Below are 21,965 nucleotides of genomic sequence, written 5' to 3'. Positions count from 1 at the left end.
AACCACCAGAGGGGGCGCTAAAAGCTACTTTATTTCATCCCGCGGGGCCGGCGTCGCATCTGCATAAATCAGCAGCTCATTTCTATGCCACCTTCGGAGCTGGTCGAAGGAGCTCTCCCTCTGCTGCTGCTCACCTGCACCGCCCCTCACCTGCGCTGGCCGGTCTGGGCCTCGCTCTGGTTGACCCAGCTCTTGTAGAGGTGAACGGGGTCGATGTGGACGCTCAGCGTCTTGTCCTCCAGCACGTCCTGGACGACTCTGCCCAGGATCTCGCGCAGGGCGCTCTGGCCCCGCCCGTTACGGTAGAACCTCACCACGAGCCCCACTACCGCGGGGTTGCCTGTCACCATGTCCTGGGGCTGCTCCACCTTTGACCTGTGGTTCGAGAGGTCACCGGAGCTGGTCTCCTGTCTCTGTGTAGGACAAAGAGCTGCTCCTCTCCGAGACTGTGGCCCTTCAAAGCCTGCTCTGCTACGGCCCCTCTCAAGGCCTGTCCTGACGGCCTGTGCGCTAACTTGCCCGCCCACATCCTCCCTCCGTACTGTCCCCGGAGGCTCTTACGGACGCTCCACGTGAGGCTGAGAAGAGGTCTCGTGATTCCATTTCGGCCCTCAAACCTCAACAAACCGCCCCCTTGTGAAGGGCCCGACGGTGGCGTCTCTCAACCCGTTCCCTTCCCGCTCGTCTGGGCGTGGAAAGCCTACCTGATCTCCTCCTGGAGCGCTGTCTTGAAGAGCTGGAGCAGGAGGTAGGCCTCGCGGCGGTTGGAGGCATAGTTGTACAGGCTGAAAATCACGGACTCCATGAACTTGGTGGTTCTGTTCTGTGGCATGTGAAAGATCAGCTTGGCCAGGTAGAGAGGCTGAGTCTGCAAGCAACGGGGGAAACAGGAGGCGTGTGATGGGCCTCGAGGGCCCGTGATGCATTAGAGGCTCTCCCGATGGGGACCGGACAGGAGAAGGCACCGGCCCGCTTCCTGGGAGGTGCGAGGAACCTTCAGACAAGCAGCAGTGGGGGGCAGTCTCCGGGGTCAAGGCATGAGGGTTACGGGCACAGAGAGGCCTCCGGGCCCCAGACCCTTCGGGGACGGTGGGGTCCTCTCGTTCCAAAGGCTCCTGCTCACCTGCAGCAGGTAGAAGAGGTGCTGGTAAGCTTCTAGTTTCTGCCTTTTCTCTCTGCTCAGCGACTTCAGGCCCTTCTGCTTGTCCAGAACCATCATACCCGACAGCTGCTCTTTGTTCTTATTGGTCAGCTTCTTGCAGTGGGAGATCACCTCCTGCAGGTGCCGGGGGGCACGGCGCGGGGTCAGAATCAGGCCTCGAGGATCCGGGCCTTTCTGCGGTTCCAGGGTGCGCGCCCCCCCGCCCCCCGCCCTGCCACTCCGTCTGGCACCTCTGCTTCCACAGGGTGCGTCCCGTCCCCAGAGAGGGCCGGCCAGCAGCCCGGGCGTCGCGTCTGTGGGATTTTGCTCATTTCTCACGTCGCGCGCCCGGGCTGGGGCCATCACTGCCGCTTCTACCCACACGGCGCGGCCTCGTAATTTGCGGTTTGAGGTACTTTCCTATCTGTCTACACGGGCCTGGTGAGGTGGGCGCTCTGATTATTCCCGCCTCCGAGGAGGAAACAGACTCAGAGATGAAAGAGGCGGCTGGCGGCCCCCTCACTGGGAAGCGGCAGAAGCAGGCATCCTAGTCCCACCGTCACCTGCCCCCCGAAGCGCCGCGGGAGCGAGGACCTGAGCCAGGTGATGAAACCCGACGCGTAACACGTGCTCGGGTAGCCACCTCCCTGGAAGCAGCTGGGTCTGGCGGTGGGCGGCCCGGCCCCTCACCTGCAGGGTGATCTGGTTCTTCACCAGCAGGCCGATCTTGATGTCCATGAGGTTGAGGTCCTGCTGCAGCTGCTGGTTGGACCGGATCTTCCTGACCACCTCTTCCTGAAGCTTCAGCAGCTCTGCCTCGGCCAGGAAGTCCTCCTGGCTTTGATTCAAGAGGTGGGCAAATCTGCACACCACGCTGAGAGGGGGATGGGGCACGCGCACTGGCGGGAAGGGAAGAGGCGTCAGGACGAGCCGAGCCCTCGCGGGGGCTTTCTCAGCAGCTCCCTGCCTCTTACCACCTCCTGGTCCCCAGCCTGCTTGAGGCCAGCAGGCCGCCTCCAGGCCTGTCCTGTCCCCGAGCTCCTTGTCTCTTATGGGCGGCTATGACGGAAGAACCGTCCTTCCCTTGCTCTCCTCGCCCCTGGGCCCAGGCCAGGGACCTCTCCCGCCCCCAAGTCAGAGCCCTAGCTGCCTCCACGAACCCCCTACTCCAATTTGTTCTTCTGATCGGCTGAGTGCCCAGAGTCAGAGATGGGCAGGCGGCACCCCTGCGGGCAGGACGGGCAGAGTGGGGTAAGAGGGAATCCCAGGGCAGTGCAGGCCACCTGATGCCCAGGAATGCTGCCTCAGGCCTGGAAGGGAAAGGGGCCCACCTGTTCCAGAACCCAAGGACTGGAGGAAACTTGGAAATGGACCCTGGGTCTACTTCACAAAGAGCAGGGCATCCAAGGCTGGGCTTCTGGACTTTCAGGACAGGAGCCAAGAACGGCCCAGAAGGACCCCTTTGAGGCTTTAGGTGCGTGCCCCGCTGAGGGGACAAGGGGCAGGATGACAGAGCACCCCTAGGTGCTGGCACTCAGTCCTGACACTGCAGAAGGCTTCATGCACGGCCCAGAGGCCGGAGCTGGGGGAGCCACGGGTCACGCAAGAGTGTGGGGAGAAGCCCCTTCCCTTGATTACTTTGCTGGTAGCGACGGGGAGATAATGGAGGCCTGGCACAGAAAGAACATGCTCGGGGGACTCCTCCAGGGGACCGGGCCATGTTACCTGGCGGGCAGGAGCTTCTGCTACAACCCCTATCGGACGTTCTGCACAGACGTCTCCTACTCTCTCCCTGCTGTGCGGCCCCAGGAGGGACATCTGGACCTGTCTGAGCCTGGGGGATTTCCTGTCTCTACCACCAGACTGGGGGATCCCCAAAGGCAGAGCACATGTCTTCACTCCCACACGCACCCCGGGTCCTGAGCCATATGCTCAAGGTCGGGGACATCAGCTGGCGACGAGGGCAGGGGCTCAAGAAGGGCCAACGGCGTCTCCAGAGCCCAGGCTGCAAGCTTGGGGCGGGGGGGGGGGAGGGCGTGACCCTCTGCCTTGCTGACTCTCAGGGGCCATGGGCTCGCGCAGACAGGGGAGGGCAGGCCGTGTACTCACGACAGAGAGGAGACCAAGCCGCGTACCTAACATTCTGTAGTCATCCCGGGCTTTCCGGGCTCGGAAAAACGCCTGGATCTTCACAATGGAGTTAACCTGCGGTGAACACAGGCGCAAAAGGGCTGCTGGCCACCCCTGCCCTGGTCTCATGCGTGAAGGCCGGGCACGGGGACAGCAGGACGACACTCACATTCTTCTGGAAGTATCCCAGACGCCTCCGGTACCGCCTCCGAGCTGCCCACATCCGGACCCAGGCCTGGATCTGAGGATGCGCACTGCGTCAGAGCTCCAGGCTCGGGGGTCACCCTCCGGCCCGGGCCAGTCCAGCTGTCCCCAGAGGCCACGAGGCAAGAGGACTAAACAACTGTTCTCAGAGGGCCCTTCAAGAGACAGGAACCCACCCAAACCGTGACAGCTACCTTGATTACGGCGTCCGAGTTTGCTTTTAAATACTGCAGCCGTCCCAGGTAGGTCTTCCGCTGCCTGTAACCCCGCCAGTGAGCCTGGGCGTCAGGACAGGAAAGGAGAAGAGCCCGGCTGGTCCCCGCTAGCCTGAGAGGCCCTCCAGGGAAGCAGGAGGGAGGCAGGGAGGGGGGGGGGGGGAGGGGGGAGGGAAAGCCAGCCCTGGTGTCAGAGAACTTCCATCCACATGGGGAGACCAAACGCCTGCCGCCCTCCCTGGTCCCGGCACACGCATATGCACACGCACACACCCAGGCCAACCAACACCTCCTCGCAGGGACACTACTGTAAGGCAACGAGCTTAAAAGACAGTAGTAATACAGTCTACACCCCATCACCAGAGCATGTGCCGTGTCCCCCAAACACACGTACGTGCTCCGCCATCCCCCACGCCCAGTCTGGGGAGGCGCACAGAGACACAGGTACACAGGCAGAGCCGTGTGGGCCGCGGGCCGCTCACGCTCCCCTAGTCACACTCCTGTTCCAACGACCCCACCCCGCTCGCACCCAACCCTGTGCCAGCCTCCCCTGCACAGCGATTCAGGGCACCCGGCCCTGGCTGTAAGTCAGGCCCTCTTTGGTCTCTAAAAGCAAACCTCACGGCCCCCTTCCCTCTCAGGGGCCTCTCCCCTTTCACGCCAAGCCTGTGTAGATTAGTTTCCTAACGTACTTCTCGGACTGTGTCTCTCTCGGCCCCAAATTTCCAGAAGTTCTTGACCATCTGACACACACACGTCTCCCCACCGGCTCCTTCCTTCGTGATTCCAGCCACACCAGACGATTCACTTTCCTCTAAACATGCCTGGTGACTTTCTGCCCCGACCCTTTGTTTACGCCCCCCATCCCGACCCCCAGCCCCACCTACCCCCAAAACCCTTCCTGTCTTTTAGGGCTCACATGGAACATGTCCTGGGCGCTCAGGCCCTGGGCGATACCCCATCGCTGACACTGGGGCTGGTGCGTTTGGAGTATCCCTTCTCGACTAACAGCCCTCCCAGCCCTCCCCAGAGCCAGTCCTCCGGGCCGGGCTCCCTCCTGAGGCTGACCGTGTCACCCTGGTGGGATGGGGTGTAAAAGAGGCAGGGTGGCCCCAGGACAGCAGCTGTCCACCCTGGAGCCTGCAGGCCCAGGAAGCCCCCAGCCCAGGCCTTTTCCAGGTGCTGCATCCTCTCCTTCTACAGGTACAGACTGTCCCTCTGGATACCTGCTGCCGTGAAAAGCAGAGGGGACCCCTCTCCTCTCTTCCTCCGCCCACCCACACACAGCTCCTTCCTAAAGAGCCCCCCCCCCCCCCAGTCTGGATTGGTCGAAAGGCAGGACAGGGACTGGCTCTCAGCCAGGCTCAGAGCCTTCGGGAGACAGGGAGGTCTCCGTACGCCCCACCAACACCATTGCTGACCCTTACTACTTCTCTACGGCTGGAGGACAGGTGGCCCGAGAGGCTCTGGGCCACCTCTCCCTTCCCCCGCCTCCCAGGACCTGGGCCGGAACCCGCACAGCTCCAGGGCTGGTGGCAAATGCGCCCTGACCCCATCCCCTCTGCCGCTGCTGCCAAGGCTTCTCAGCTCTGTAGTTTTGGGGTGAAATTCCAGTCCAGGCTCAGGCGGGGGGAATCCCTGCGATCAGACCACTCAGTGCTAACTGCTAAGGTTCTGCATTGACTTTTGGGACCAGCGCCCTGCCAGGTAACCTGGTATCACGGCCACCACCAGTGGAGTGCTCACCAGCTCAGTGCTACGTGAAACTTTCCTGCTCAACCCTCACAATCCACACATGAGGTCAGGACCATCGTCGTGAATGAGGGGACGGTGCTGGAGAGGGCTTAGGGAAGGCGCCCAAGGTCCTCGTACGACCCAGAAATGGCAGGACCGGGAGGCGAACTCCAGCCTCTAACTCTAAAGCCCAAGCCTTCCGTTACCACCCCCCACACGGGCTAGCGCATACTCAGGGACCACTCACCACCCCCCCCCCCCCGCCCCGGGGGACCCTTCTGGGTTGCTCTGCGTCCCTATCAGCACAGCATCTAATGTCAGCTGTGTTCCTGGCCCCGCCAGGGGAGATGTGGTCACTCCTCTGTGTGTCTCCCGTCCGTCTCCTGCCCTTGCCCCGGGCCAGCGGGCGTCCTTGCAGATACCGGGTGTACGCACGTTCATTATGTAAAGTATCTTCACGGTGCACACGTGCCCGTGACACCTGCAGGTCACATCTACCTGGGGAGTCTCTGTGCTCGACTCCCATCTTTCCTGGCTCGTAAGGTGGTCAGGCCCGAGGCCCACCTTCCGAGTTGCCCCTGTCCCCAGTTACTCGTGGGACCATCCGCAGGTCGGAAGAAAACAAGTAGAAAGGGCTGGCTGGAGACAAAAGTTCCCCTTGGGGCTGGTCCACCCTTTCCTGTTTACCCCCGACCCGGGACGCCCCCCTCACGTCCGAACCCCAATGGCTCACTAAACCTCACTCCCTCTTCCCCACGGGGAGGCAACGAAGCAGCTCATGTGCTGGGGACAGTGACGGTGATGACAGTGACTGGCACTGTTCAGATGCCCGTTGGATGTCACCTCGCTTAGCCCTCACGACAGCCCTGCACGGGGCGGGGGGGGGGGGGCGTGCTACGACATTCACATTTCCATTCTGCAGACGGGGAAGCCGGTCCAGAGTACGTGCCTGGCGGGGTCACGTGGTGACTAAGTGGCGGAGATGGGACCCAAACCCAGGCTCTGGAACGCATGCTGCTCTCAAACCCCACCGCTCGGGGGGCGGAAGATCATCCGCCTCCCACTCAGCAGAGAGCAGGCGGGAAGGAAACCCCAAAGCCCAGACCCCAGGCCCTGGACCTCCAAGGCCAGCGCCCGCCACCTGGATCTTGATGACCGCCGGCAGCCAGGTCCTCAGAAAGCGGGAGCGCTCAGCGAACTTCCGCCGAACCAGGAAGCCGCGCATGCGGGCCTGGAGCTGGATGACTAAGCCGACGTTGGCCTTCCAGAGCTGTTGGCGGTCACGGGCAGCCGTGACCTTGGTGATGGCGGACTGTGGAGGCAGGAGAGAGCCTGTGGCACCCTGGCAGGCGGAGCCTCAGCTACAGGGAAGGCCCTCCCCGGCCCCTCCTGCACAGGGGCTCTGCCAACCTGGATCTCCTCCCGAGTCAGGTGGGACGTGTTCAGGCGGCAGCCGGTGGGCGGCTCCCAAGTTCCCCGGAAGGTCTGCAGGTGCAAGTAGTAGGCGGAGCCATCCTTCATGTCGTGTTGGACCCAGAGAGCCGCGTCCCCTGAGCAGAAGCCAGGTAAGGACGCGAGGCTCAGAGGAGGCAGCGGGCGGCTGGGCCAGGCGAGGCGGCGGGAGGGGCTGGGGCCATTACCTGGACGCCGCTTGTTTGCCATGGCTCCTTCCAGGACTCGCTGGTAGCTGTCGGCGCAGTTGGGAACCACCCCTCGGAGGGCCACGGAGGGGTTCCTTAACACCCGCTCTGTCTGGGCCGCCTTGCCCTCCTTGATGGCCTGGTTGATGGCGGCCACACCGAGAGCCACTGACAGGGGCATCAGGAGGCAGGGGTTGGTCCTTCCCCCTCCCCCAAGTCCCTCCCAAGCGCCCTGTCCTGCCTACGGGGGTGGGATTCACAGGACACAAAAGGCCCATCTAAAGGAGGGGACAGGGAACCTCCCAGCATGGATATAGACATAGATGAAAACAGAGCATGCGGCTGTGCCTGGAGGAAAAGGTAGCAGTCAAGGAAGGCTTCCTGGAGGGAGGCAGCATGGGGCTGGCTGGGGCGGGGTAAGAAGACAGCTCCAATCTCTCTCGTACAGAAGCTCAAGGGCAGGATACGGGCAGAGAAGCTCAGGACAGTTTCTTAGGGAGGGAATAAAGTCCGAGAAGTGCAGCACCTGCCTTCCGTCACGCAGACAGACAGACAGACAGACAGAGGGACTCCAGACAGTACGGACCGACACCACCAGCACGCGCTCTGCAACGCAAGTGTCTCTGTGTACTGACCCCCGCCGCCCACGCCTGAACACCCCCCAGCCAGAGCGGGCGGTATGGGATGGACCTTCGGCCACCATCCAATTTCACACGCTCAGGCTTCGGGGTCAAGTACCCACCGGAAGGTGTGGACGGAGGCACAGGTGGGCTGTGGGCTCTCAGCCCCTGAGACTTGCCAGCCCGGCTGCTGGAAGCCTACCCTCTAGTCCGAGCAGCAAGGCCCTGCTCTGGTTCTGGCCCATCTCCCTGGGTGGGGAGCCCTCACCTCTTTCCCTCCCCCAGCCCCCCCCCCCCCCCCGGCCACCAGACTCCTGCAGGGCCCCCAGGCCCACGTACTCTGTTGTGCGGCGTTCGTGTCCTGGTTGGCTCGAACCACCTCCCGGCGGATCTCTTCCAGCCACAGCACCGCTCCGGGGTCCCCCGTTGCCTGGGATGTCAAGAGATGTGGGAGAGATGAGAGCCGGGCCAGGCAGGCCCCAAGCTCAGCTGTGCGAGGACCCACGTGCAGACACGGCCTTGTCACCTGCTCCGGTGGGCTGCTGCCAGGCTCAGAAGGCTCGGTCCGGGCCTGCTCTCAGGCTGGCCAAGCACCCACTCAGCTTGGCCGCAGCACCCCCAGAGCCTCCGCCCTCCAGGCAGCTCACCTCCCTGCCCTTGTGCCTCAGCCACGTCCCAGGAGAGCCTGCACCAAAGTCTCCCTGCACCTGCCCTGCTCCTGCGCCCCTGTGCCTCACTGTGCACCTTCTCGGGCCGATCCTGACCCTGGCCTCCCCTCTGTCCTTCCCATCCCTGCTCCGAACTTTCTACACCACCAGGCGTGGCAGGCTATGTGTGACCACAGGCTGAGAGAGTCTGTGCAGGCCACGGGGTCAGGCTGGTTCCCCACTGCCCCACCCCCCTTCACCCACCCCCAACCCCAGACTCTGCTCCCTGCCAACCCTCCTCACAGACAGGAGGAACTTTCTTTTTTTTTTTTTTTTTTAAATTTTTTAACGTGCTTATTTCTGAGAGAGAGACAGAGCGTGAGCGGGGGAGGGGCGGGGGGGGGGTGGACACAGAATCCGAAGCAGGCTCCAGGTTCTGAGCTGTCAGCACAGAGCCCGATGCGGGGCTCGAACCCACGAACTGTGGGATCATGACCTGAGCCGAAGTCGGATGCTTAACCGACTGAGCCACCCAGACGCCCCGCGGGAGAAACTTTCTAAACAAAACGTGACGGGCCACTGTGCTCCAGGCAGCGCTCTAAAGCACTTTCTTTGGAACCGGCTTTTGTAAAGCCCACAAACGATGCTCGGCCCAGGAAGAACCCAGGCAGCTTTACCAGCACGCCATGTCACCGAACCCCTGACCGTGAGACACGTCGACTGTCATGTCGTGTCTGCAGGTGAGGAAACAGCAGGACGTGGGCAGGGTCAGCCCACCAGGATGCACATTGAGGCGTCTGGCCCAGCAGGTCTAGCCCCCAACCCCCCGCGCCACCGTGGGCTCAGGGCGCTACAGGCTTAGGACCCCACCACGCTCTCCGATCGTGTGATTTCCCCCATTCCAGAAGGCACGTAGAACCAGCGCATGCAGCATGTTACGGACGCGTTGGCAGAGCTCAGAGACACGGGATTTGCTGGAGGTCACAACGTCGCTGAGTGTCAGAGCAGGAAGTCCAGCCCCGTTCTCTGGCCCCCAGGCCTGTGCTCTACCCACGCACAAGCCCCCACCACTCTCTGCGTGCTGGCATCCGGAGCTCGGTCCAGCGCCCTGGCCGTGGGGCCACCTACCCCCACGGCCCCCCCTGCCCTCCACCCCCAGAGGGGACTCTCATCACACTGGGCTGGCCCCAGGTGCATCCTGGGCACAGCTCTGCCCACGGCGGATGCTCTTTCTGCTCTAGCGACCGACGCAGACCTCACCTGGGCCTTCTGCCTTTTGGCCGCCACAAGGAGGAGATGGTACCGAGGGGCCACAGGCAGGTGCACGTCGTCCAGGCCAGCCGAGGGGAGCAGGAGGGCCGACAGGGTCTTCTCGGGGCTGCCCTGGTCCAGAGCCTCGTTGATGAGGCTGACCGCCAGCACCTCTGGGCAAGACACACGTCGGTGGGCAGAGGGACTAGGTAGGGGATGGGCTGCCTCTGCCCGCCCTGGACTCCACTCACGATCGGTTTCTTCCTGCACCTGAGCGTTGACCTGGTTCACGGTGGCCTGCAGGTCATTCCAGCTCAAGACGCCGTCTGGCGCACGCCCCTGCCGCAGCGCCACCAGCGCATCAAAGTAACTGGCAGCAGAGGGAGAGAGGGTGGGCAGCGGGGGCCCCGCCAGCGGGAAGTCAGGGGGCTCGCCGCACTCTCCTCCTCCTCTTCTCCCCTTGTCCACTGTTCTTCCGAGGCCCCTGTGCTGGCTCCCCGTCCTGCCCGAGCCCCGCGGGCCCCAGCCTCCCACCGCTCGGTCTCCAGACTCATACTCTGACCTCACGGCTCGGGACGCCGAAACCTTAAGGTCTCCCCAACCCGCCACCCGTGCGTGAACGCCAGCGGCCTCCTCGCTCCTTCCACGGATGCCGGATGTGATCACACGCCTGCCGCTCACACCTGAGCTCTGCACCTCCATTTGGCCTGTGTGCCCCAGTCCTTCCCACTCCTGTCAACACACACTCCAATCTCTAAGGGAGAAAATCTTGGAGCCACAGGTGACCACGCTCTCCCCCTCACAGCCACATCCACACGCAACCAAGTCCCGTCAGATCCACTTGGGGAACAGACCCGGGAGCAGACTCCCCTTCGCCACCACCCACGTCCGCTGCCCTCGGCCAGGACTTCCTCGCGCCTGGCCTGGAGGCTGCCTGCCCGTCCTGATCGACCCTGGAGCCATCCCCAGTGCAGCAGCCACCGAGAGCCTGGCAAAAGGTCACATCGCCCCCTCCTCACTGAAACCCTCCTGTGGCTCCCTTCCCAAGCTACGGCGTGGCCCCCACTGCTTCACAGCCACCGCTCGGCCCTCTCTGCCTGGCCACGCCGGCTTCCACGGCACTCCCTGCACGCACCGAGCAATGTCCTGCTCTGGGCCTGTGCCCCACGCAGCTCCCCGCAACCACAGATGCCCCGAGGTCCCTCTCAACGCCCCCTTACCGACGGGGCCTTCCCTAACCCCCCGCCTGTCCCCAGCCTTTACCCCCTCGGCCCCTTCTGGTTCTGCCATGGCTCTTCCTCCCTGCCAGTCATCCGGCACGCTGGCTTTGCCTGTCCCCTCTACGAGCACGTGGGTTGGATGAGAGCCGGAACTTGGCTCTGTTCGCTGCCATTTCCCACCACCCGGGATAGTATCTGGCACGGGGCGGGACTCAAACCTCTACGAAAGCACAAGGAATGGAGGAAGGGGGGATGCTTGAGCCCCACTCCCAGGACGAGTCACGGAGGGAACCGCGCAGAAGGCTGGGTCCCAAGCAGAGGGTGGAGTCCTGGCTCCGCCCCCTCCCGCTCACACCTGCTAAACCTTCTCACCGCTGAGCGTTCTCTCCTTGCACCTCGGCCAGGCCCGTGGCGGGGTTCACCAGACTGCTCCAGAAGCCGCCGACATCCCTGGCCTCCAGGGCCTGGTCAATCAGGACCACGGCTGACAGCATCTCCACGGCCACAAAGAGCTCCTCGTGGCCGAGCTCCTACAACAGGGGAGCACCGATTCCGTGGGGCGGGTCAAGGGCTTGGGGCCACTGCCATCCTGCCCCCAAGGCCCTCCCACATCCCAGTCTCTATCCCAAGCCCCAACTCATTCGCTAATTCACTGTGCCCAACACTGAGTGTGCTCACCGTGTGCTCAGTGGGTAAATGCTCCACACACACTCACTCTGTCCTCGTAACGGGCCAGCGAGGGAGGTACCATTAATGTCCCCACTTTGCAGATGAGCACACAGCGTAAGTTGAAGCTAGCCGCCTGGTTCCAGAGCCCACGCTCAGCCAGAGAGCCGCACCGACTCCTTTCTGATTCCTGGCACACGCCAGGGAGGGCGCAAGGCCCCGGGAGACAGAGAGGGGGACACAGGGCCCCTCCACACGGCACCACACGCCCCACTTCCCGGCCCAGCTTTCTCCTCCCTTCCAAACACCTGCGCGTGCTGTTCCCTCCTTCTAGAGCACCTCCCTGTCCCGTACAGAAGGAGTACCGCAGATAAGGGCCACAGCAGCTGAGCTCACATACCGGGGTCACTTCTAAGCGCGCGCGGTGACGCGTGTAGCCCTCACAACAATCCTGTGGGGAATTATGTTATTGTTCCCGTTTCACACATGAACTGAGGGGCAGACAAGGAACTAACGCCCAAGGTCGCACAGTGAGGACACAGCAGAGCCAGAAGCTGACTCCCGCTCTGCCGTCCGTGGCCCGGGTCACCGTGCGTCACCTCCTAGGGCTCGTCTTCTCTGCCTCGTACTGCAGTCACCGGTACGGAGACCGTGCCCTTCCCGAAGGCCATGACTGGGGTCGTGCTCTAAGCTTCCCTCCGTGGGTATGATTCTCCACGGGTCTCCTCTCTTCCGGGAAGCCTTCCCGGACTTACCCCCAGCTCTGCTCCCTCCATTTCCTAGTCTGAAGTCCTCTGCCACTGACACCATCCGTTTCTCCCTCCCCGTGACTATCTGGACCCTCAGGTGTGTTCCAACTCCTGCAGGGACTGGGACTTCCCTGCAGGAGGGCTCTGTCACCTCCATGTCTCGGGAGCCGTCTGGACAGGGGTGAGGGGGCACACAGAGAGGTGACAGGCACAGACTTCCACGCAGCCGGCTTAGCATGCCTTCTCAGCACTCCCGGCCACGGCCGTCAGGAACCGTATCCACCTCTGCGCCTCAGTTCCCTCACCTCTAAATGGAAATCTTCCTCACCCGCCAGGGTTCTAGCAAGGATCAATGACCGTGTAGAGCAGCGTCTGCTCAAGAGTGCTAGCTACTATGAGAGCTCAGGATCCCTCCGAGGGTGCTCTGCACGGGCCACCCCGGGCCCCCCCCCACTGCTTAGGATGCGGGGGCAGGACCCTCATTTCTGGGGCTCACCCCTCCCTGCTGCTGCTGGAGCACTGCCAGCTCCTGCTGGTACACAGCCGGGGCGCGGGGGCACACCGGAGGCAGCCGGGCTTCTGGGCACATCAGCTCCGCCACCGTGTCAGCCGCCACTCCCCTCCGGATGGCTCCGTTGATCCTGCACACGGCCTGGAGCGCTGCAGGGGAGGAGGGAGAGGGCTGTACGGGCCGGGCGTCCAGGGCCCGTCCTAGTCTCCCGGCTAACTGGCTTCTGCTGGGGTATCCGAGGGGGAAACGCCTCTTCCAAACCGCTCTGCCTTCTGCTAGGTCCAGAACGAGCTTCTGAGTGTTTGTGAGGGAGGGGTGCTGAGTCACTTTGCGAGGCAGCGAAAGAAGCAGTGCGTCAGGCCCAGAGATGGAGCAGCTTGGCGGGCGGCAGAGCGGCCGCCTTGGCGGGGGGAGGCGCAGGGGCGGTGGACACAGACCGGCAGGAGGCTACGGGCACGGCTAAGAAGAGGTCAGTCGAGGGCTCCAGGGGCCACATCTGGCCGACAGCACAGAGGGGTAGGTGGAGCCGCTTGGGCCACAAGGGGCAGGAGCGAGCTTGGAGGGGGCCACGGGGCACCAGCGGGGTTTCCGATCTCAAACACCGGGGCTTGGGAAGTGCCGAGCAGATGCAGGCCCTGCTATCAGGATGCATCCCCTGGGGAGAAGTAAGGGTCCAAAGACACCGGCCACTCCATGCCAGCACCGCCTCCCGCCCCCAGAGCTCTGGCAGCCGGGGAAGGAGGGGTCCTGGTGGGAGACGGGGGACGGAAGGGGCAGAGGCGGCGCTGACGGATGCCATCACCCGCTTTCCACGGGTGAAAGTGCACAAGGAAAGCAGCCTGGACGACCGAAGGGCTGGCAGCGGGAGAGCGAGGGAAGGACAGGCTGTCCGGCCGGGCGGAATGGGCGTGTGACACGAGGAGGGGGCACCGGAGGCCTCATCTGCCTCACGGAGCATATGGGACCGAAGTCCAGGCCGAGTCAGGGAAGAGGCCAGGAAGGCCCGAAGACACGCGACACAGAGGTGAGCGTCTCACACCCGTACGCGACTTCTAACGGCAGGTCAGGACGGAGTTACACGGCTGAAACAGAGCTGGTGGCCACAGGCTGTGGCACCACCCCCCCCCCCAACTCTGCTTCACTTCACTCCTGACACACACTGACCTCCCGGGAGGGACACGATCACCAGGCCACACTCCTCTAATAAAAAATTGTATTCGTATGTGATGTTTTGTTTTTCAGTTGGCTTCACGCCCAGCGTGGCGCCCAGTGGGGGGCTTGAACTCACGACCCCAAGATCAAGACCTGAGCTGAGATCAGGAGCTGGACACTTAACCGACTGAGTCACCTAGGTGTCCCTGTAGATAATGTTTTTAAGGGAAAGTGAGCTGATCATGAGTTTCTCACTACAGTCGAGAGGCAAGGACTCAAGCAGGTTGAAACCGTCCAGATACAGGGCAAGTGCCCTGAAGAAAACTGTCTGCCCCAGGAGCCGGCCTGATGCAGGACTGACTGTCGTTACCCCTAAGGCCTTAAGGAACCCGTCTGTAGTGTGCATGCAGGCAGCCTGGGCCCGGGCACACCACGGAGGGGAGAGGTCCCGCTGGAAACGTGGGCAGCAGTTTGCATCGCCCTACACACCCCTACACAGAAGCCAACCGAGGGTTAGATGCCGCAGTGATGGGCCCGGGGCCAGGCCTCAGCCTAGAAGTGACTTACTGGCTTGCTCCTGATAACCCTTCACGTTGGCTGCAGCCACACCAGCTTGGACCTCCTCCTTTTCCAGAAGATCCACCAGGCCCAACTCCTGGGGAGGGGAAGAGGTGGCGTAGGAGAGAGCTCTCACAGGAGCTGCCCTCACGGGCTCCCAGGCCCACCCACCCCCACCTCCCTGCCTCTAAGTCTGGCTCTTTCTTACGCAGCAGGCACTGAACTAACAACACAGGCAGCACGAGGAGCGTGTCATAGAGAAAGCCAATGGCAGCGAGGACGAGATCTCTCGTCGCTGAGGCCCCCATTCAGCCATGGGGGAGCACGTCACTGCTCGCCGGCTGCCCCCGGGGACTCCTTGGTCAGTCTGGGCCATTAGGCTTTGGGGTGATGTAACCATTTACACACATAGTCAGCACTTACTGAATACAAGGAGGGGACGGAGGGGATGCCTAAGGAAGAGGCGGTCCCCATCCCACAGCAGACAGACAGAGCAGGGAGCAGGTAATCAGCTGACCTGTGCCTTCTGTTCTCTGTCTGAGCTCAGCTGTTCCAGGTACCAGTCAGCAAAGTCTCTCCTCACTCCGCGCAGGGCCAGGGCAGGGTCATGAAGGGCCTCGAGCAAGGCCCCAGGGCTCTGTCTCTCCAGGGCATCATCAACAACTTCTAGAGCCCCATGGACTGCAAAGACCAAGACCCCACAATGAACGATGTGCAGAAGCCCAGCCGGTACCACCCCAGACCTGCCCTGTTCTTCCTGCCCAGCATGACCCCCCGCCCTAAACCTTGATCTTGGCAGCCTCCCCTCCTCCCCACCCCAGACCGGGAGGACATCCTGACCCCAACAGGCAGATGCCCACTCCGTCCTGGGCCTCCAAACAGCCCCTCCTGCCCTCGTGTCCGCCCCACCCCATCCATTCCTCGCAGCTCCTTCTCCCAGGACCCCGGGCCAGCTGCCCTTCTAGCAGCAAGAGCTGGAAGGCCCTGTCCTTTGCCTCTGCCCTGTCCATGGATCTCCATTCAAACAGAAACCCCCCGGACAGGGTCACTTCTCTGGACAGCGAGAGCCAAAAAGCAGCACACACCCTGCTGTTTGACTGTGGTCTTTCCCTGAGACCAGGGTTGGCCCAAGTGAGGCTACAGGGCCTCTGGCCTGAGAGCTATCCCTGAACCTCCCGATGCGGGGGCTTGCCCTGGGAGCACCCCGAAGCCCTCCTGGCCCCGGTCTCTTACCGTTGACGTGGTTGATGTGCCCCTGGATTTCAGCCTGAGTCAGGTAGCAGTCATATATGTCCCAGCTTTCTCCACCATCCTGCAAGGACCATGCCGAAAGGGAGACCTGGGAAACCAGCTCAGTCCTCTCCTGCTCCCCCCTCCCTGTCTCCAATTCTTCCCTCCCCTGGGCGCCTTCCCAGGCCAAAGGTCAGCCTGGTCAGGAGGAATCTGGGGCTGCCTGGGGGGCTCAGTCGGTTGAGCGTCCAACTTCGGCTCAGGTCATGATCTCACGGTCCGTGAGTTCGAGCCCCGCGTCGGGCTCTGTGCTGACAGCTCAGAGCCTGGAGCCTGCTTCGGATTCGGTGTCTCCCTCTCTCTCTGTCCCTCCCCTGCTTGCACTCTGTCTCTCAAAAATATATAAACATTAAAAAAAGAAGAAGAAGGGGCGCCTGGGTGGCGCAGTCGGTTAAGCGTCCGACTTCAGCCAGGTCACGATCTCGCGGTCCGTGAGTTCGAGCCCCGCGTCGGGCTCTGGGCTGATGGCTCAGAGCCTGGAGCCTGTTTCCCATTCTGTGTCTCCCTCTCTCTCTGCCCCTCCCCCGTTCATGCTCTGTCTCTCTCTGTCCCAAAAATAAAAATAAAAAAACGTTGAAAAAAAAATTTTTTTTAAAAATATATAAACATTAAAAAAAGAAGAAGAAGAAGGAGGAATCTGGAGAACCCCTGGGTTCAAGCCTCGGCATGGACACGGTTAAGTCAAATCTCCCGTGCAGTCTTGGCCGGTTCTGCGTCCCCACCTCAGCCCGGCCAGAAGATCCAGTCCCCAGAACCCGTCTCCCGCCTTCTCTCCTGAATCCTCATCCCTGGGTGGCTCCTCTGCTTCTCTGCAACAACCAACAAGCGTTTGTCTCAGCAACTCTGGGGCGTGGAGACAGGATGTGCCGGAGTCCTGTCCGCCGGAGGCCTTCTGGGCCACCCCACTCTGCACGCCTGCACAGCAAAGGCTCCTCCTTACTCGGGTCTGGGCGCTGGCAGTCTTCTCGGCCTTGGCCTGGGCCAGCAGCTCCTGGTAGATGGCTGCCAGAGCCTCTCGAAGATTCTCCAGCAGAGCACTGGGATTCCGCAAGGCAGCCAGGGTGTCCTCAACCACCCCTCGCTCCACCGCCTCATTGATGGCGAGGACCGCCGCGTGGACTGGGGGGGGCATGGAGACAAGGTCAGGAGGCCAGGCCAAACCCCAGACCGCCGCAGCGCGACCAGCCACAGGCCACCCTGACACCATCCCCTTTTTCCATCCAGAGGGCCGGGCAAACCAGGTCACCTCACAGAGGACAGCCAGAATGCATTGGAGGCTTGGAGTGTGCCCTTTCACGCGGAGCCCACCCCCCAGCAGGGCAGAGCCACACCCCTACCTGCAGCTTCATCCACCGACAGCTCATTGGCCAGAATGCCCCCGATCTTGCTGAAGGCCGGCAGCTGGAGGCCGTATTTGGCCAGTTCAGAGGCCATGTTGCTAAGTTCCTCGGCTGCAATGACACCACAGGTGCCTTTCCTCAGGGCCAGAGCCCCCCAAGACCCTGCCCGCACGAGCGGCTGGGGAAGGAGCTGGGCTCACCTGAGAATTTCACTTTCCCGTAGAGATCATGTATCTGAGGGGCCAGTCCCAGCCGGAAGAGGAAGAGACTGGAAAAGAATGGAAGGCGTTGGGGCCTATTTATTTTGACACGGTCTGCAGGAGATGCCACAGGGACCTGGACAGGGAGCCCACCACACCTGCTCCCAAGTCCCCCCAGTCCACGGGGAGCGATGTTACTGGAAGTCAGGCCGAGGCAAGCGCTACAGAAGATAGGTACGATGCTCGAGAGGCCAGGGGGCATCGGGACTTCACAGAGAAGGGCACGCTGCAATTACCAGATGGACACAGAGGGTAAGGCAAGCAGAGACCCACAGAGCCGGGCGGGCTTGAAAGGACGCGGGAAATGAAGTCAGGACGAGACGATACAGCGGACGCGGGAACTGGTGGGCCACTTTAAGATCTAGCCAGCCGGATGCTGATGGCCGGTTCTGAGAAGAACCAAACAGCCGGAACATTCCCGCTAGGTGAGCTGCATGTGACGCTCTTGACGGCTCCTCTTTTGATTCCTTTGGGCCCCAGGCACAAACTGAAGACCCTTCCCTCCTGCCCTTTTCCTTCACCCCTGCAGGTCACACACAAACGTGCGCATAAATCTACGCACAACTGCAAAACTCTGACGTCTCACTCTCCTGAGCAGTGCCTGCCTTCCTTCCTGCGGCCATGTTTCCTGTATCCACCTGGAGGACGGAAGTCTGGGGCCTCTCACCTGAGGGCATGGATGCAGTAGACCACCCGGGGCATGTTCTTCTTGTCATAGATGTCTGTGGTCTCCGGGAAGAAGGTCTGGAGGGGGAAGCAGCTGGTTACTGCCGCTGGAAACGTGAAGCAGCACCAGCTATGGAGAGAGGGGCTGAGGCATGGGTCTTCCTCTCTGACCCGGGGAGATACTCCTTTGTTGCCTGGGGCTTCGAAGTCAGTCTCCCCAACCTCTGACAGCCAGCTCTGTGGCCACACACACCAAGTGTTAAAGAAAGTGAGCCGAGGCCCAGGCGCAGACGCACATCGCCAGATTCACGGGACACAGGCAAGACTATTGCGGTTAGAGGATGCAGGCCGTGTCCGCCAGGAGAAAGAGGCCCCCTATGCATCCCGTAGACACAGCGAGCCTGTGCCCCTGTGGACTCTCGCCAGGCAGGCGGCATGCTGGGGGGCCGGCCGTGCTCCCTCGGAAGGCCCAAAGAGGCACACGCTGTCCAGGACCACCGAGGGCACAGGGCGTTCATCCCTGTCTCTGGGCCACAGGCCTCTGATCAGTGGGGTCCCCTCGAAGAACTGAGTCCTCCCTCCAAGACACGGCGTCCCATTCCGCCTGGCGACTCCCATGAGGTCGAAGCTCAAAACCTCTTGGTTACTTCAGATTCACAGGAAGGACCCAATCTAGAGACTTAACAGCGTTCCAGCCTCACTGAGGACAGCTGGCCCCTATTACTCCTGCCTCCCACCAAAGTCCCCTTACCGCTGCTTCCTTGTTGCACAGTTGCCTGTAGGAAGAACCCTGCAGAGTCCTATCATGCCTTAATTGGTACAGTTCCTTAGGATTCATAAAGGGAACTCACGCACATCATCCGGTCCTCCTGACAGCCTCACGGGGTACACAGGGCAGGGATCACCATCCCCATTTTACAGTCAAGTAACACGCTGAGATCCAAAGGGCAAGGGGACGTGCCGTGTGTGGCCAGCAGGGGACCCGGGCCCGGGCCTCCAAGTCCACCACCAAGGGATATGGCCCGTAGCAAGCCCACATCACGCCACGAAATTCTGGTGGAAGGCTGGCTAAATATGCATCCCCTGTGTTGCACGGGGGCCTCGCTCACTAATGGGGACAGTGCAGCTTAGGTCAGGGGGCCTTCACCTCCCTCCACTTCCCTCACCCACAGGAAGTAGAGGCAGAGACCAAGTAACGTGGTTCAAAGACAGACACCTGCAGATAATTTAAACCCTCAGGTTAAGTTAGCTAAGGAGACACATGATGACGAGGGCTGAAGGATCCAGGGAGACAAAGCGTGCGTGGTGGGGGTGGGGGGCCGGTGGAGAGTAAAGATGCACCCCAGTCTCGAGGCCCAGCGTTACCGAAGGCAAGCCGATGTGGGCTATGGCCGACAGCCAGAAGTTGATGTTGTCTGTGTGGCGGAAATGCAAGCCAGTTGCCTGAAAGGGAAGGAAAGACAAGAGAATCTATTTCTACAGTTCTCAGAGCTCCCCATGGGCACAGCCCAGACCGCGGCTTGGAGATCTGAAGGGCGGGGTGGGGGGTGGGGAGCCAGCGGACCCTGCCCTGCAGATTTCCCATACTCCGTCCCCCGACCCTCCAGGAGAGAGTCATAGATGGAAGCCACCAGGAATGCCACCCAACAGGACATTTGGAAAGGACGGCAGACGGGGGATCAACAACCTAGTAAGGCTTCCTAGTAAAGGGGAGTCCAGAGGTGAGGCGGGAAGGAGACAGGGCTGTGCCGGCCAGAGCGTGGCGAAGGGGCAGCGCGTCCAGGAAGTAACTTCACGGCGGCAAAGCCCCCAGGCCTCTGAGCGTAGACTTGGGTAGACCAGTTTGCTCAGAAGCCTCATAGCAGGGGCAGCCCAGGGCCCACCTAGCAAGAGTCCCTTGTTGCTAAGGAGAAGGGCAAGCTAAGAGGAAGCAGGTAGAAGGGAGAGGCCTCCCGCCCCACCTGGTACCGCAGCTGCTCCACATCATAGATCTTCTTCAAGGGGACCACGGCGGGTGCAAAACAGTGGCCCAGCTTGGCCAGCAGCACCCCGTTCCGGAGGCTCTCCTCCAGCTCCACGGGGGGAGGAAGCTCCTCCTTCAGGCAGGCCTCCATCCAGCTGAAAGCACCAGAGCAGGACTGTGCCTGCCACCCACCCTGGCCCAGCTCCCGCCTCCCGTTCCCGCCCCTCCCCCAGCTCCCCTCTCTGCCCACTGTCTGGGTGCTCCCACCTCACCCCAAGCCGCCCCGGACACTGGGATGGCCAGTCCTCAGCCCCCTCCACCCCTGAAACTCCTCCCGGTCAGATCCTGAACCCGCGCATCCCCAGTGTGGTTCAGACGGGCCAGAACCTCCCACTCGGTCCGGTCACGCAGGCCTGCTGACCACACCGAACCTGCTCGCATCTGTCATTCTGCATGTTTTCTGGGAACCCAGGTACTGAAGGGTTCTGTCCGCCCCAGCGACCTACACAGCTCATAGCCCAGCTTGGAGGACGACGAGGGTAGTGGGGAACCCCCAGGCTTGGTGGGAGGGGAGCAGCACACAGGGCCGGGAAGGCCACAGCCCTCCGAGTCAGAAGTCCTGCTTTCCACACCATCCCCCACTTCGCCTTCAGAGCCTCACTCGTACAACTTGCAAAATGAAGAGAACGCGACCTGTATGGTCTCTGCCTTGGCAGTAAGTGAGCTAACGAGAGCGAACGTGCTGGGGACAGAAACGTAAAGCATCCTTATCACTGATGGCCGCGCGAGGGGCCCAAGGGAGAGCGTAAGCGTTCTTCAGATGGGCTTTCCAGGCTTCTCCCTGTACGACGTCTACAGGAAAGTGTCTGTTTCCAGAGCGAGCCAGTCACACTGCGCTGCACTCCGTGCCTTCCCTGCCACAGACGCCTGCTTTCCTGTCCACTCATGCTATCTGTTTTCCTGGAGAAGATTAAAAATACGCTATTTATTAAAAGGACAGAATGAAGCATTTTCTGCTGCCTTAGAGCCCACATCCATTTACAGGAAACACGGGTACAGAGGAACAAGCTGGCTGAAGCAAGGAAGAAAACAGACGAGGGGCGCCTGGGTGGCGCAGTCGGTTAAGCGTCCGACTTCAGCCAGGTCACGATCTCGCGGTCCGGGAGTTCGAGCCCCGCGTCAGGCTCTGGGCTGATGGCTCAGAGCCTGGAGCCTGTTTCCGATTCTGTGTCTCCCTCTCTCTCTGCCCCTCCCCCGTTCATTCTCTGTCTCTCTCTGTCCCCCAAAAAATAAATAAACGTTGAAAAAAAATTTAAAAAAAAAAAAAAAAACAAAAACAAAAAACAGACGAATCCAGGAGGGGAGATGAGCTACGGGGCACATGAGCCGGTTTCTTCACCAAGTCCGTGACGTAAAGAACTGAAAAGGGGAGGTGGGTCAGCCTGGATTAAAGAAGATGTAAGAGACACAACGTCGGATACAATACGTGAGCGTTTCAGATCCTTATTTGAATAAGTCAGCTGAAAAATAGGCTATTTTTTCAGACAATCAGGAAAATTTGAAAATGGCCTGGGTATGGACCTTCCCGGGATCGATGGATGACTTCTTTGGCTATTATAATGGCATCGTGGTTAGTATGTAAGCAGATGTCCACACACTTTAGAGATAGGCAAGGACGTGTGTAGGGGGATAAGAGGACGGGGTGTTGTCTTTGTCCGCAGGGTGACCGTCTCCGTGGAAAATCGGAAAGAAGGCGACACAAAGCCTCCGGGACCCAGTAAGGAGCGCAGCAAAGCTGCGGGACGCGGGCTTAATACGCTGAAGTCAACCACTGTCCCATATACTGCAGCGACCAGTGGGGTTTGAAAAACACACACGGTTCCCATTAGCACCCCCAAAATGAAATACTTAGGTCTAAGTCTAACAAAATACGTACAAGATCTCTGAGGAAAACTACGAAACTCTGATGAACAGAATCAACGGAAAACCACACTACGTGGAAGGCGCC

At 61.3% G+C, this 21,965-nt stretch overlaps 1 protein-coding gene across 1 annotated transcript in view; it reads right to left on the bottom strand.

The window, feature by feature from the left end:
• Positions 1 to 21,965, bottom strand: part of IQGAP3 (IQ motif containing GTPase activating protein 3) — a 36,499-nt gene that overhangs the window by 8,768 nt on the left and 5,766 nt on the right. The window contains exons 3-26 of the mRNA XM_047092980.1: positions 19,956 to 20,112; positions 19,360 to 19,437; positions 17,996 to 18,072; positions 17,269 to 17,336; positions 17,066 to 17,179; positions 16,669 to 16,847; positions 15,672 to 15,750; positions 14,956 to 15,119; positions 14,448 to 14,535; positions 12,714 to 12,877; positions 11,175 to 11,332; positions 9,834 to 9,952; positions 9,592 to 9,755; positions 8,024 to 8,114; positions 7,065 to 7,232; positions 6,835 to 6,974; positions 6,566 to 6,736; positions 3,670 to 3,753; positions 3,441 to 3,512; positions 3,277 to 3,346; positions 1,832 to 2,040; positions 1,124 to 1,276; positions 705 to 868; positions 151 to 375 (exon numbers count right to left, since the gene is read on the bottom strand). Coding sequence (XP_046948936.1) covers positions 151 to 375; positions 705 to 868; positions 1,124 to 1,276; positions 1,832 to 2,040; positions 3,277 to 3,346; positions 3,441 to 3,512; positions 3,670 to 3,753; positions 6,566 to 6,736; positions 6,835 to 6,974; positions 7,065 to 7,232; positions 8,024 to 8,114; positions 9,592 to 9,755; positions 9,834 to 9,952; positions 11,175 to 11,332; positions 12,714 to 12,877; positions 14,448 to 14,535; positions 14,956 to 15,119; positions 15,672 to 15,750; positions 16,669 to 16,847; positions 17,066 to 17,179; positions 17,269 to 17,336; positions 17,996 to 18,072; positions 19,360 to 19,437; positions 19,956 to 20,112 — 3,156 coding nt within the window. The remainder of the gene's footprint in view (positions 1 to 150; positions 376 to 704; positions 869 to 1,123; positions 1,277 to 1,831; positions 2,041 to 3,276; positions 3,347 to 3,440; positions 3,513 to 3,669; positions 3,754 to 6,565; positions 6,737 to 6,834; positions 6,975 to 7,064; positions 7,233 to 8,023; positions 8,115 to 9,591; positions 9,756 to 9,833; positions 9,953 to 11,174; positions 11,333 to 12,713; positions 12,878 to 14,447; positions 14,536 to 14,955; positions 15,120 to 15,671; positions 15,751 to 16,668; positions 16,848 to 17,065; positions 17,180 to 17,268; positions 17,337 to 17,995; positions 18,073 to 19,359; positions 19,438 to 19,955; positions 20,113 to 21,965) is intronic.

The sequence above is a fragment of the Lynx rufus genome, unplaced genomic scaffold, assembly GCF_022079265.1.
Source record: "Lynx rufus isolate CCGP_SWC_20201006 ecotype Redwood Valley unplaced genomic scaffold, mLynRuf1.p SCAF_31, whole genome shotgun sequence".
NCBI lineage: Eukaryota > Metazoa > Chordata > Mammalia > Carnivora > Felidae > Lynx > Lynx rufus.
The sequence above is the reverse complement of the archived record's forward strand: the minus strand, read 5'-3'. Positions and strand labels throughout refer to the sequence as shown.